Source organism: Eucyclogobius newberryi, unplaced genomic scaffold, assembly GCF_026437365.1.
Source record: "Eucyclogobius newberryi isolate DKJ021-1_F unplaced genomic scaffold, fEucNew1.0.hap1 SCAF_16, whole genome shotgun sequence".
Lineage (NCBI taxonomy): Eukaryota > Metazoa > Chordata > Actinopteri > Gobiiformes > Gobiidae > Eucyclogobius > Eucyclogobius newberryi.
Genome location: NW_027315790.1, coordinates 27,382,109 through 27,396,956, shown reverse-complemented (window position 1 = coordinate 27,396,956; position 14,848 = coordinate 27,382,109). Strand labels below are relative to the sequence as shown.

General features: G+C 40.3%; 1 protein-coding gene across 1 annotated transcript in view; it reads left to right on the top strand.

Annotated features, from left to right (window-relative positions):
• angpt1 (angiopoietin 1) overlaps positions 1 to 11,834 on the top strand; it is an 83,246-nt gene extending 71,412 nt beyond the window's left edge. Inside the window, exons 8-9 of the mRNA XM_072448182.1 lie at positions 5,500 to 5,630; positions 11,225 to 11,834. Of these exons, the coding sequence (XP_072304283.1) occupies positions 5,500 to 5,630; positions 11,225 to 11,388 (295 nt within the window). The 3' untranslated portion in view covers positions 11,389 to 11,834. The remainder of the gene's footprint in view (positions 1 to 5,499; positions 5,631 to 11,224) is intronic.
• The last annotated feature ends 3,014 nt before the right edge of the window (positions 11,835 to 14,848 follow it).

The window sequence follows — 14,848 nt, the reverse complement described above, 5'->3', positions numbered from 1 at the left end:
ACCAGGATGATGACAAATTTTGCTTCTAAAATTGTCACGATTGTATTGTTTTGGTCCTAAATTATTATCGATTAACCTAATAACTTTAACATCCCCTTCCACCGCTTTACACAAAGAGCACCACTGCGCCCTCCAAAACATGTATAGTCGACTGAAACCTTTAAAAGCAATTTGGGAATACTTATTTCTGAAAAAACATTGCGTTGAACCATCCGTAAACATTGGGATTTGACCTGCACAAAGCGAGGAGCCGACCGGATCGACACCTGAGAGCCGCCAGAAGGAAGCAGACATCGGCCGGGCGATTAACCTCAGCAGCGAGCCAACCAGGCCGCGGACCGGGAGGCTAACCACTGCCATGTGTGAAACGGCTAACGCTAACGGCGGCGTCACCTGCGGGGCATGAGCTCACATCAAAACAACTGGAGAACCCCGGGCGAGAGAGGAGGAACAGTTTGACAACGGAAGATAGGAATCGCTCGACTTTTGCACACTTTGACACACGCAATGCCTATTTGACAGAAATGTTTCTAAGGTATAAAATGTATTCGTAATGCGTCGGAAAGTCTGCAATATCCTCTGTGACGTGTTGTGAAACGGGACGTGTCGGATAAAAGAAGAAGTGCGGTAATCCCTCACAAATCTGTGCTTTTCGGTGGAAAACGTGTTCCGACGGAGCAACAATGGAGTCGCCTTAAAAGCTTCTCTGCTTTTAATTACGGGAACGTCAGCGCGAACCTGACCCTGCCAAGATCTCTGAGGTGCTAACAGTCGTAAAGTATTGTGTTATTGCTACGGGCTAAAAGATATGGATATATTTTGCGAAAGAACTTGTTATTTTTCCAAAACATAGACGCAAACGCTGCTAGGATAAGTAGAGACGCTTGATCGCGTTTCGATTTTAAGGGGAATTTAATTATGTGAGCTATTGTTCCTCTGAAGTACGTACAATAAACTGGACAAGATGTTGATATGTCGATGACAATAATATATCGAAGTGCAGTGGCCGCTTGGTTAGAAGTTTGACCGCACAGGACCAAGAGTGGACCACTTCGATATCCCTCAGAGTCGACTAAGAGCTTCGACTTTCCCCCCGTCATCCAAAAACACGTCTCCAATTTGTTATCTCAGTTTGTTTTTCAGGCTCTTGTGAGAAGCGCTCTGCTGGGATTAGCTCATGCTCAGTACTTTTCTACTAGCATCTACTTAAAAAATATGAGGTAGTATTGGTGGGTAGTCGTAGCATTTTGCTCAAGAAAGAGTACAACGTTGTAGTTAAGGAGATTACTCAAGTAAAATGACTAAATAAATGAGAGTCATTATAAGAGTAAGATTTGTATTTTGCTGTAATTAGCATGCTAATGTTTGTTAGCTTCACGGTGGTTACGGTAAACTCTGCTCTGGCCGTTGAACGTTGTGAAAAGCGCTTATGAACTTATTGTGGTGAATAATTACACCGTTTAGAAGCATTAAGTAAGTGAGCAATGGATTAAGATCATTGCAAACTATTTAAAATAAAACCAGTTGTGTTGTTACATTTTTTAAGACAATACAACACAAGCAGGTGACAGACCGCTTCCAGAGAGGCTAGTGCACCTTTAATGAACAGAACACAGGAATTTAGCCATTTTACGCCAATATATTTCACACCGTGTGCAAACTCGGCTAAGTTTGCATTGGAGCTGCTCATTCCTAAACGTCTGATTCCTCACCTGACCCACTCCGGCTCGTTTCCCACAATCCACTGGAGCGCTTGAGGCACACAGGCCTGTGACACCGCATTATCGTGCACGGATTACAAAGACAACATTATCTCAGTCCCCCCAGCGGTTCGGTCGTCCTGCCAATACGTTTGATTCATTAGTTCAAGTGTGAAAGTAATCTCTTAACAGCCACAATATCAAGGATCGTTGCTATTTGATTATTAGTGTTGGAAGAGTGCGATGGAAGAGAAATGTCTGGGTTTTGAGCACTTACGATGGGGTTTTAAGAAGATGAAGACCAATTATTCAATCACAACAATGGCGTAATGTAATAACAGAGAGAGAACAAGTGCGTTCAAACAGGTTTTCATGTTTTTATCTTATTACTGTTCCGTTTTGGTGATTATACCTTCGCTTTACACCAGTCGAGTGGCAGTTTCTGAAGAAGAGTTGATCACCGTATTTTATGGACTATAAGTCGCACTGGAGTATAAGTCGCACCAGCCCAAAAATGCATAATAGAGAAGAAAGAAACATATATAAGTCGCACTGGAGTGTGAAATGCGGTTGCAAGTGTGAAAATAACAAATAATATCATATAAAAGTGGCTCCGAAGTATAAGTATATAAGTATGAATATAAGTTTAAGTCGCACCATGGCCAAAACTATGAAAAAAATGTGCGACTTATAGTCCGGAAAATACGGTAAAAAAGCATTTGCGGGACAGTTTTAACAAGGAATCCCAGTGTCATGAATACACAAAAGTATATTTAAAATGTAGGAGCAATTTACGCACACAGGACACTTTTTTGTCTTTTTCGTGGGTCTTTTTTCACAGTATTTGTTAAGAAACAGTTTCGGATTACCTCTAGATATGTTCAGAACTTCATCAAAAATGTCTAACACTTTAAGCATTGCGTGTTTGAAAGCAACACAAAGAGTCTTAGGGCCTGGATACAAGACATTTCACTTTTTTAGGTTAGTGCACAATGTGTTCAAGACTTTATTTTCCTCTGGGACTGATTAAAACTTATAATAAAGATGTGGGGACAGTGAAGCCACAAGTATCACTGACACTGGACAGCATGACCATACTACTCTTATGTGTTAATTTTATCATCTATTTTTTCTATTGTCAACTAATTTGCTACAGATTTGAAGAAAACTCCTTCCCCACAGGCATCAAATGAAGAATTTGTTTATTGCTCTATGTGTGATTTTTAATGAGGCTTGACCCGCTGTGTTTCCGCTTTACTTTACACGGAACATTTGGACATTAACGTGCGACGCCAGTTTGCCTTTTGGCTGCTGCATGTCAACCCAGCCCATTACTTTTATTTACAAGATAGCAAACAATTTGAGGATTATATAAAACCAGTTTCTCTTGATTTATTTTAATGGACTGGCAAAGACTCAAGTGTGGTTTGTGGAGTGTAGAGTGCTTAGTGCTCCCGCCTTAAAGCAAGAAGGTTCCAGATTTGATTCCCGGGCTTGGTGCACGTTCCCATGTATAATTGTAAGTTTTTGTGATGGGTAAAACCAATCACAAACAATCCGATCACAGCCACTAATTTCTATTGCTCATGTCTGTCAAATGTGGAAAACATCTCTCAATATTTGTGTATCATTCAGTACAAAATATGTAACTTCTCCTACCTCAGTTACAAAAGCGTTTAGTGATTCACTTGCTGAAATCTGCCATGTTTGTTTTGACACAGACAATACAGCCTCTGATTGGTTAATCTGCATGTCAATTGTGCTCATTGGAAATTGGAGAGTCAGGATTTTGTTTCAAACTGAACATGTTTGTAAAGTATTGTAAAAGCTTGTCTTGACTGACCAAACAAGAATTTTACCTCGGCATGAAAAGGTTATTATTTTTGCTCCATCCGAGTTTAAACTGATCCAACAATGACACTGAAAAGTTTTTTTCAAAAACTTGAAGCTTTAGCTTATAGTATAACCCAATAGTTTATAGAAATGTTAAAAATTTCTACTAGAAAATACCTTCACCTCAAAGTGGCATTTTTAATCGGTCTGATGTCAAGTCATGTTACTTGTCCTGCCATTACCGGATTGTAATGTGCACGATACGTCATGATACGCAGGAAATACTGAATATGTGCATCTGATCAGAACTGTCATAACACACATGAGTGTTCCTCCAGGTTCTCTGTGCACCTCCATGAAGAAAGCTCTGAGGCTCTTGTCCAAACGGTGCAGCTCCGCTCTCCTGTGCAGCAGGTTCAATGACGCACGCTCACTGTAGGATATTGCACATATTGGTTTAGTGGCTTTAGTGATTTCCCCTCAGCGACGCACTGCCACTCTCGGCCCCCGGAGGCACTAATGAGCCCTTTACACAGCTGTCCAAATACAGCCGTCCGTCATGTTAAATGAGTTTGTGACAAGTCGGATTGTCAGACCATTTGAACACTTACACCTGATGCAAAAGAGTTGGAACACATTTTAGATGATCATTAAGGGACTCCATCATCGCGCCTGAATACGTTTTATTTTCCAGTCATAAATGTATGAATGTGTCTGCATATTCAGTTTGGGAATAGATTTGTGAGAAAAGATTCAACAATTGGACAAAGGATTATTGTATTTCTCAGCGGAAACCCCAGACTAAACAAGAGAAAGTTCACAATCTATAATAGTCTCGGTTTGAACTTTACTGATTTTTACTTAAATTAAGGTTCGGTTTTGTTTAAAAAAAAAAAAAAAAAAAAAACTTGGGCCCGTAGATAACCAGTATTTTATGTGTAAAATCTTCATCTCGGTAATGCAATTATTATTCAAAAGAAAGTCTATCTAAAACTCCGCCCCCGCCGTCGTCCAGTGTTTGGGGCTGATGCGTTCACCAGCCCAGCCGCTGTTGTGCCTCCGCCCGGGGTCACTGAGCTCTGTTTAGTCTGTCACACTGGTGTAAATTAACACTGAGGACGGAGATGGCTTTAGCAGACGCACTCAGGCTCATGTAGGTCTGCGTGTGTGTCCACATAAATCAGAGCTTATTTCAGGCAACGGCATAATTTAACATGAAAATACTGTCACTGTTGTTTGGGTTGAACTACTGAATGAAAGGTTAGAACAAGAGGAGCAGACGTTGACTATTTTATCTTTGTTATAACATTGTTTTTGGTTGTGAGGATGCTGCAGCTTCCAGACGTGATTCAGACTCTTCCTTTTGTTGCATTCTTAAAGATTATAAAACAAGTAATGCTTGTTTTATAATCCAGTTCATAAGTTTGTCGTCCCTGCTCCTTCTCTGAATTTGGTTTCACATTTTTCAGATTTGTGACGTCAAAGGTAGAGATTTAAAGGTTTCCTGCGTAAATCAGGATTTCTGCTGTCAAATTGTATTCATTCCAACAACTAGCTAGCCTTAGCATGTCGCGCGGAAGCTAGCTTTTGTTTTTCTTTTCCCATGATAATTCTTCTAACACCAAATCCTGACGAGTCCTGACTGATAAAAAGCAATGCAATACATACATTGTGTAAGAATAATACTTATACAAAAGAACACAAATGATACAGAATATGTGTTTTTAAAGGTCCAGTATGTCACTTTCCTCCCCCATGATATTACTTTGTCTGGAATGTTCAACAGAATGGCAATTAACTTGTACATCCTGAATTTATGTAAAGATTCTACTGCTAAGAATTTCATACATTATTTCTGTGAGCTGGGTCGCCTCTCCACAGACGTGAACTGTAGATATCCTCCACGGTGCAGCGTTTGGACTGCCCCTCTTTGCTGTAACTCGTCCTCTTCTCTTTTGTCCTCCAGGCTGTTCCTCAAAAGCCACAGTGGGACGGCGGGACGACAGAGCAGTTTGGTGATCCACGGAGCAGACTTCAGCACCAAGGACGTGGACAACGACAACTGCATGTGCAAGTGCGCGCTCATGCTAACCGGCGGTAAGAGGCTACACGCTACTACTGCGCTAACCGGCTACACGCTACTACTGCGCTAACCGTGCAAGGACAGTGCGATAAGAGAGATTTAAGAGGGTCCGCAATGGCCAAAGAAGTGTCTCCGGCGTCCAGCTCCATATATACGAGATAGAAATAACAGAACAACATTCAGAGAGAAGAATGTCACTCTAAGGACAGTTAAAGAGGAAATACTGCGCCTCTTTTCCCCAGTATTTAGTATTAAACTGGACATTTGCTGATTGTTATTTCACGTTTTATTCATTGTAAATGCTCAAGGGGACAATTTAATTCAAAAAGTGTGTTTTAGTTGTGAAAAAAGCACATTTCAAAATGGTTTATTGATCGTTTTGAGGTTTACTGTTCACACAAAATGTTCAGATACATTTACAGCATTATATAATCGGCCTGTCGTGTTTAAATGAGACGTGGCAAACTTTTTATTGTTGCAAAATCTCTTCAAAATGTGTGTAGTTTAATTAAAATACAGGAAAGTACAGGAAAACTTGCCCTTGCATCCATCTGAGGGAGTGACAAGAACCAATAATTCAAATCCCATAAATGCCAGGTCTAAAGGTGGTCTGAGTCGTATATGCCGTTGGTTTCTCTCCCTAAATGTCAGCCTGACCTTTAAATACCAAATAAAAAATTGCGTTTTCCCCGGTTCGAGCGGAACAACAAACACTCGTAACCAAAGCAACAGAGTCCGCCAGAACACCGTCACCGTTTCCCCTTTAATTGGACCTTTTCAGGCTCCCGTCAGCAACGTCAAACCCATTAAATATATCTTTTCATCCATACGGTATTTTACAATTGGACGTGGGAAAATACGCAAATCTGATACGTCCCGTTTTAGGCATTCCGAGAGAAATACATGTCATTGATTGGCGACCAAACCCATGTTAGTCAGCGAACAGTTAGACGATGTAGTGAGCTTGCACGTGGCTCTGCTGTTCTGGGGTCCTTGAGCTCCAGGCGTGGTCCGGCATGTCCCACACGCTTAAAATGACTGGCCCCTGTGTGCAGTGTAAGAGGATCGGGCGTGAACGGGGCCCTGGAGTTAATCAAGCATCTCCCGTATGTTCGAGATTCAGGTCTTAGGTCATCGGGACGAAAAGCTGGCCGTGCCTGATTTATGCGCCGCCTGAAGCCGTGACGTCGCAGGAGAGGCACGGAGCGTTCTCGAGACCCTCTGTGCAGGGGATTATGGGGCCCGTGTATTCGTCTTTACAAAACACGGTCCGTACGCTTTAGATTCTGCGCAAAACGTCCACTGTAAATGTCATCGCAGTAATAAAGACGCGCTAACTTTTGTGGTCTCCTGAGAGGTTGTTGCTCGTCCTGAATGCTCCTGAACGCAGTAGGGTATTCTACTTTTCTGTCCCCGTGGTGACGAGCAGGTGGCGCCACTAGGCCACTAAGTTACAGGTCAGATCTGTGGAGAGGCGAGCTCACAGTAAGAATGGATGAGACAGAAAAGTTACACGGTGCAAGACTTAGTGGTTCATTCTGACCCCGTTCCACTTTATTTGTATAACACATTTTATGAACTGAAACGTTTCCAATGTGTAAAACAGAAAACCATTCAAAATAAATGAACAATTGTTTTAATAGTGCTCAATAACACAATGAAACCCTAAAACCATAAATACAGCTTTAAAAAACATGCCAGAGAAAAAAGGTCGGTCTTAATAAGATTTTTTTCCCTGATCATTGTTTTATTTTTCTTACTCAATGAATAGTTTTCTATACATCTTTTTTTTTATCCGTGGCCTTTTCGTTTTTGTGTTGGGAATGCCAGAGAGGGATAAAACACTTAAAACTCTTAAGCCAAGACACTGCAGCTCATAAATATGAGGGGAAAAAAGTATTAGTTAAACGTTTTTCATCATATCATGTTTTCACATAAATATAGGGCATTTTTATGTAAAAAGAAATGGCCAAAATGTCACATATTAGTGACATTTTGCTTAATTATGTTGACACATTTGATTTTGGAGATCCTATTCCGTTCTTGAGTGTGTAGGTGTAAGTGTGTGTAGGGTCTTCTTTAAGAGCTGAAATATGGGAGACAATGGAGAAAACAGCCTTTTTGAGTTCCCATATAAGTCTGGATATACATTGATTTAGATGCATTTTGGGCTGTAATGTTTCTTATAGCTTATATGACGCATAAAACAAAAATTTAAAAATAAAAAGAATGAGTTTTTGCCCGATCTGGCTGGAGTGGCTGATGCCCCGTCATGCCCTGCAGAGTACACAAGTGCAGATCTCACGTCTAGATAGCGCTCTGTGTCTGGAGGAGGTGGAGGACATTTGTGTTTCATGAAAACGAGCTGCAGTTGCCTGACCGTTTCACTGCAAGCTTTTTACAAGTGCGTAAGTATCTCGGTCCTGAAAACAGATGAAGATAAATCCCTGAGGAGCGCCGCTGTGCAGGATCAGGGTTTATTATGCGTGCGCTCCGCTGCCTCAAGTGTCTGTGGCTCGTCAACCACATCAGAACACGGAGTACCAGCTTTAACGGTCCTGTATATCGGCCCAAAAGAAGATGAGTGGAGCGGTTTGTTTAGCTCGTTAAAACAACTCAAATAAAGCAGAACGCCACAGTGACAAATATAGACATTTTCACAAAGAACAAAATCATCTAATTCCCCAGTGTTTTTTTTTCTATTTCTTTTTTAAACATACAGCAACAAAAACGTACATAAAACAAACTTATGACTTATGAAAAGAAAAATAATAAGAAAAATAGAAAATAAGGAAAAAAACGGCTTAAAATATAGTAAAATATAAAATGCTTGCTTGAAATTTTACACAATTATCTGCCGATACTTGAATATGAGGCTTGGATTTGCTTTTCTCTAACATTGAATTTGAACAAAACGATACATATGCAAAAGTAGCTGTCAGAAGTATGCGTTTAGTGCCATAGCCTCGTCTGGCATAACTGAACAATTATGTAACTCCCTAAAACATTTTCCCATGAAGAGAAGCTGTTCTATTTCATGCAGATTTGACAGTGAGGATCCGAAGCCAACTGGATATTGTCTGACGTGCATCTCATAATTTATTTTCACAGCGGCGCAACAGCCAGGTCATGATAACCTTCAACCGGGAATCCATAAGAGTCCTGAAGCATATTTCACTTTCAAGCTCGTCCAAAAAAACATCCGATGAGACTGACAGGAAAGCTGCCAGCCTGCGCGCGCGATAAGGCTTCACATTTAGCAGCACGTGTTTCATTTTGGGTTCGATTCACGCCGGTGTCGACCTCAAATATCCAACAGATCCGGCGTGAGCTCCTGACGATGGGCAAACGAAACGCTGATAGGATTATGGGCATCGAGCTGTGTCTCACTTTCTAAAATAAAGTTCACGGAGTCAGAATCTCCATCTCTGGATCAGAAAATTCACAAACTAGAAATGTGCTTTTGCGACATGAACATAGACCTATAAACAATGATAATGACCAAAATATAAACTATGATAAAATAACAAAGACATGCATGAAAGCTATTGTTGCGTTTAACTTGCTGTGATTGCTTAAATAATAAAGAATAGAGTTACATTTATGTATAAATCTTGCTACATGAAGGTGGAAGATGTATTAAAAATGGTGTAATATTGTAGTTCTTTTAGAAACTGGGGCAAAATTTGAATATTGTGTACTGATTAAAAATACACATAAAGACCATTCAATAAACCCTAACCAATCATTTTACAGAGGCATTTCAGCAGGTTTCTGATGGATGGATAGAATATTGTTTGAATATCATCACTAGGATTGTCCAAATAACTACAAAGATGTTAATTTGTGTCCATTTTGTCCATTTATAACTCTGTAAACCTTTCAAACATGTCCGTGTAATAGTTGTGCAGTGTATTTATCAGACTTCTCTCAAATGTTAATTCTTTAAAATGCGCACTGTGAACTGAACTTTGATTATTTCAACTCTATCATGAACTTTATTGCGTTATTTGTCAGTAAAAGTGCAATGTTACAGCGGGCCGAGAGGAAAATGAGTTTAAACTGCAGACATGGGAATCCCTCAACCCTTCACCCAAACGCCGACATAAACACACCGAACTGCGCTTTCGACCGGAGAAGAGACCGAAATAAAACATCCCCCGTCATTTGGCGTGACTGAAAAACTGGAGATAAAACAAATCCGCTAACGTGATATTTGACGGCGTCTCTGCGAATACTTACGAGACAAGACGTGGTTTATTGCTCTAACGTAGAAACGGCTAAACACACGGAGGACGTTCATCTGTTTGTCTATTACAGCAGTGAAGCCATGTTTAGTGTCAAATATGTGCTGCTCAAAATGCAGAGGAGTTGAATAGTTTGGGGAGAAATTACGCAGCTAAAACCTGTTTTCTTGCCACGTAAAAGCTAGCGTTCCTGACTTTGTGTTTGTAAATGAGCACAGTTTTATTTTCTTTGTGTAATTATTGGTCTGTGTCCGGCAAAAGTGCTCAAACCAAGCGCCAAATTAAGTAGGATGTGACCTAAAAGCACTGACAAGACCTCGAGATCACAACAGGACGTCACGCAATTACAAATATGTATATAGAAAACTACTAAAAAGCTGTGTAATTCTTCACATACCTTCTCCATTTGTCCATAAATCCTTTAAAATTCCCCTAAAAGAATTGGTTGACTCTTAAAAAAAATGTGGCCGAACGAGACCCCATCGACCCACGAACCGACTAAACGACTCTCTACAGCCCTAAACATCGTGGTATATGTTGCACTCTGCTTTTCCATAAAAATAGCTGTTCTAAAGACAGATGCACGTGTCCAAAAATGTACTTGTGATGTGCCAAATACTTTTTATACCTACATTTGTTAAATTAGGGCAAATAAGTGAGTACGCGACTCATTTAAATACCCGATTCCTCCTTTCACACTTTGCAAAATATAGTCCCCCAAGCTGTAAATGATCGTTTCTGTTCTGCAATCTGTTGTTGAGTCAACTTAAGACATGCCCTGTGCTTTGATTGGTCGACTAAAAGGGAACAACAGCTCTCAAATCTCTAAGGTATCTCTATGATCCGACCATGCATCGGACCCAAAGTGCAGGACATCACAGAATTACAAATATTTATACAGAAAACCACCTGTAAACGGTGTTTTTATCTGTAAAAAGGCAGGATACACTCCCACATCTTAAACTAACACACTCAAAGCATCCATATAAATCATTTTAATAAAAGAAAATAAAGAATACACTCAAGACTTAAGCTTACAGCCCTGGTTAAAAGTATGTAGCTTCATATTATACACGGCAGTCAAATAATCAATAATAATATCACGATAACTCAAATCCTGAATGTATCTTAACGTTTGTGCATAAAAACACATAAGAATCAAACTCAAACTGACCAAAAGTAACAGTATTTAGTCTCAAAAAGTAAGTAAATGTCTCATAAATGTATTGACAATGATCAATAACCACAAATCCACCACTTCAAAGTCAAAAAGTGTGTTATTATTCCACATTATATCCACTTTATTGTATTGTTTCACACTTTCCACTGTTCATTTCTGCTTTTCGCTCCTTGTTTTCCAGGCTGGTGGTTCGACGCCTGCGGCCCCTCCAATCTGAACGGCGTGTATTTCCCGCACGGACAACACGTCGGGAAGTTGAACGGGATCAAGTGGCATTATTTCAAGGGCCCCAGCTACTCTCTCCGTGCCACCGCCATGATGATCCGGCCCCTGGACTTCTCGTAGTGCCCCGTCCCGTCCTCTTTTGGGACAGTTTTTCTGTTTTTACGTCTGAAATCATCTCATGTTGCTGGCTGAGGATGTCGAGAATTGTTTTTGAAAAGCCACGGATTCTTTTGACTCTTTTGTTTTCCTCTCCTTTTATAACGCGACACAACGGACACAAGAAGAGGATTTTTAACCGAAATGTAAACTTTATGGATTATTTATGGACTAACATAACTTGTAAAGACGTTTGTGATATAAATATGGAGCGTATGAACTCTTTTTTTTGTACATTTCCCTGAACGGGACGCTGCTGTTGTGGAGCGGCACCTTCTTGAACTGCGGGACGGACTTGTGTTTTATCATTACTGTTTCTATGTGTTTTGTATTGCAACTATGTTAATGTCCATTATGTGTCTGTATATTACAAGTGTTATCCTGTATCTATAAAGTATTATTGTTAAAAATACTGACTTCTATTTCATATTTGAGGTTATTTAAACTTATTCTTATTGATTTTGGGCTCCTTTTTGTAATTAAATTGCAATACCAAACTGCGCATTACTTACAAATAACTAAGCAAAGGTTAAATATTTTACCTTTTAAGAAATATCCATGAACTATACGGGTCAAAATATATATAATATCTTCACTTCTGAACATGTAAGCAGTGCTGAAAAACAGTTTGATGTCCAGCTTTTCTCCCCAAGATAAATGCAATATTAAAAAATTTAAGAAATACATTAAGAGGAGACAGTTACTTAATTATTGAGCTAATTGATATTATATTATATATATATATTTTTTTAACATGCGATTTTGTCGTGAATGTGCTGCACAACACGTTAAAATATGCAAATTTAAAAGCGTTACACAGAAAATGACGTAATGCCTGTGAAAAACCTTCCACATGCTTGATTATTTCTTTTGTATTTTGCTTCACTGCAGGACAGAAAACACATCAAGTACTCATATATATTTGTATTAAATTGCTCTTTACTTTGGGACGGTTTGCAGCCGAGTGTGAAGCGTCTGGGTTGAGAATCAGCACCTCCAAATCCGAGTCATGGTTCTCAACCGGACAAAGGTGGCTTGCCCTCTCCAGGTGGGTGGGGAGTCCTTGCCCCAAGTGGAGGAGTTCAAGTATCTCGGGGTCTTGTTCACGAGTGAGGGAAGGATGGAGCGTGAGATCGACAGGCGGATCGCTGCATCGGACTGTTGTGGTAAAGAAGGAGCTGAGTCGATTTACTGGTCAGTCAACTTTCCTGCCCTCACCTATGGTCATGAGCTTTGGGTAATGACCGAAAGGACACAAGCGGTTGAAATGAGTTTCCTCCGCCGGGTGTCAGGGCGCTCCCTTAGAGATAGGGGGAGGAGCTCAGTCACATTTCTGAGTGCAGGTCATTGGATCGACAAAATATTCAATAAACACAGATTCTGACAAAGAATAAACACAGACATTACAAAAACAAATTCTATCTGAGGGTAAAATGTAAGAAACACAAATGTTTTAATCATTTACTGTCGTCACTTTTAGTAAATAAAACGTACCTCAAACTATGACTCAAATAGAAGTAAAAGTATGGCGTGAGTCAAATGTCTTCATACAGTAAAGGTAAAGGCCCTTCACGTTCCCATTGTCCCGGCTGTGAGAGTTCTGTAACCGTAGCAGATGAGCGGGGGAAGTGTGAAGTGGACGGTTAAACCACTGAGGGTGGTCACACTGGTGGTCTCGTTGTCCTGTCACATTAAAGTGCATGTGGTTATTTTGGACCGGCATCTGCAACTGGATCCACACTGGCCTTTTGTCGCTGGCTCAAAGACTCCAAAGAACTGCCAAGAGTTAGACCTGAGTTATCACCTTGCGTTGCATTGGTTAACAAATCATTAATAACTGAATTAAAAATAGATGGAGATCCAATATGCAGTAAAGAGAGGTTTATTTATTCCATTATCTTTTTTGGATTGAGCAAGAAACAATGTAAAGTAACATTATTGGCAAATGCACTGCACCGAAAAGATCTTTCATCCAAAGTACAAATAAATAAAGCCTGTAAAACTGCCTATTTCAGACAGTGTAATATAGATTAAATCGGAAAATCTTGCCTAAAAGCGATGCTGAAAAACGTATCTGTGCATTTGTAACATCTAGATGAGAATAGGCAAGGCAAGGCAAGGCAAGTTTATTTGTAGAGCACATTTCATACACAAGGCAATTCAAAGTGCTTCACAGCAGGAAAAATGCATTCAAATCACAAAGAAATTACAGAAACAGAAATACAATAAAATTAACTAAATTAAAAATTATCAATCCAACTGATTTTCTAAACTAATAAAATCACAAACAAAAGAGAAGAGTGCAAAGAAAAAATCCTTTCAGTCATATGCGCAGCTAAACAAAACTGTTTTTAGCTTAGATTTGAACATTGTCAGAGTAGAAGCCTGTCTCACATCTTCAGGAAGACTGTTCCAGATTTTAGCTGCATAAAACTGAAACGCAGATTCCTCATGTTTTGTCCTGACTCTGGGCACCAGCAAGAGGCCGGTCCCTGAGGTCCTCAGAGTCCGAGATGGTTCATATGGCACTAACATATCCAAGATGTACTTTGGTGCTAGGCCATGGAGAGACTTGTACACAAGCAGAGCTGCTTTAAAGTCTATTCTCTGAGCCACAGGGAGCCAGTGCAGAGACCTGAGAACAGGACTAATGTGATCATACTTCCTGGTTCTAGTCAGGACCCGAGCAGCAGCGTTCTGGATGTACTGCAGCTGTTTTACAACTCGTTTGGAGAGGCCAGTGAGCAGGCCGTTACAGTAGTCTAATCTACTGGAGACAAACGCATGGATAAGTCTCTCTAAATCTGGTTTTGACACTATATTTTTGATTTTGGCAATGTTTTTTAGATGGTAAAAAGCTGCTGATGTTATTGATTTGACGTGGCTATTAAAGTTCAAGTCTGAGTCCATTATTACCCCCAGATTTCTAATTTGGTTTGTAGGTTTTAGAGCGAGACTCTGGAGGTGACCGCTAACACTTTCTCTTTGTTTCTGTGGGCCAAAAACGATTATTTCAGTCTTGTCTGAGTTCAGCTGGAGAAAGTTGTTTTGCATCCACAAACTGATCTGTTGGATGCAGTGACAGAGTGAATCTACTGGTCCATAGTCACCTGCCGACAGTGAAACATAGATCTGAGTGTCGTCTGCATCATTGTGATAGGACACATTTTCACTGCGTATCAACTGACCTAACGGCAGCATGTAGAGGTTGAACAGAAGGGGACCCAGGACTGACCCTTGGGGCACTCCACAGGTCAGGGTCATGTGGTCTGAGACACAGCTACCAATTTCAACAAAGTACTTCCTGTCTTCCAGATAGGACCTTAACCAGTTTAGGGCAGTGCCAGTGATGCCCACCCAGTCCTCTAGTCTCTGTAAGAGGATCCCATGATCGACAGTGTCAAAAGCAGCACTCAGATCTAAC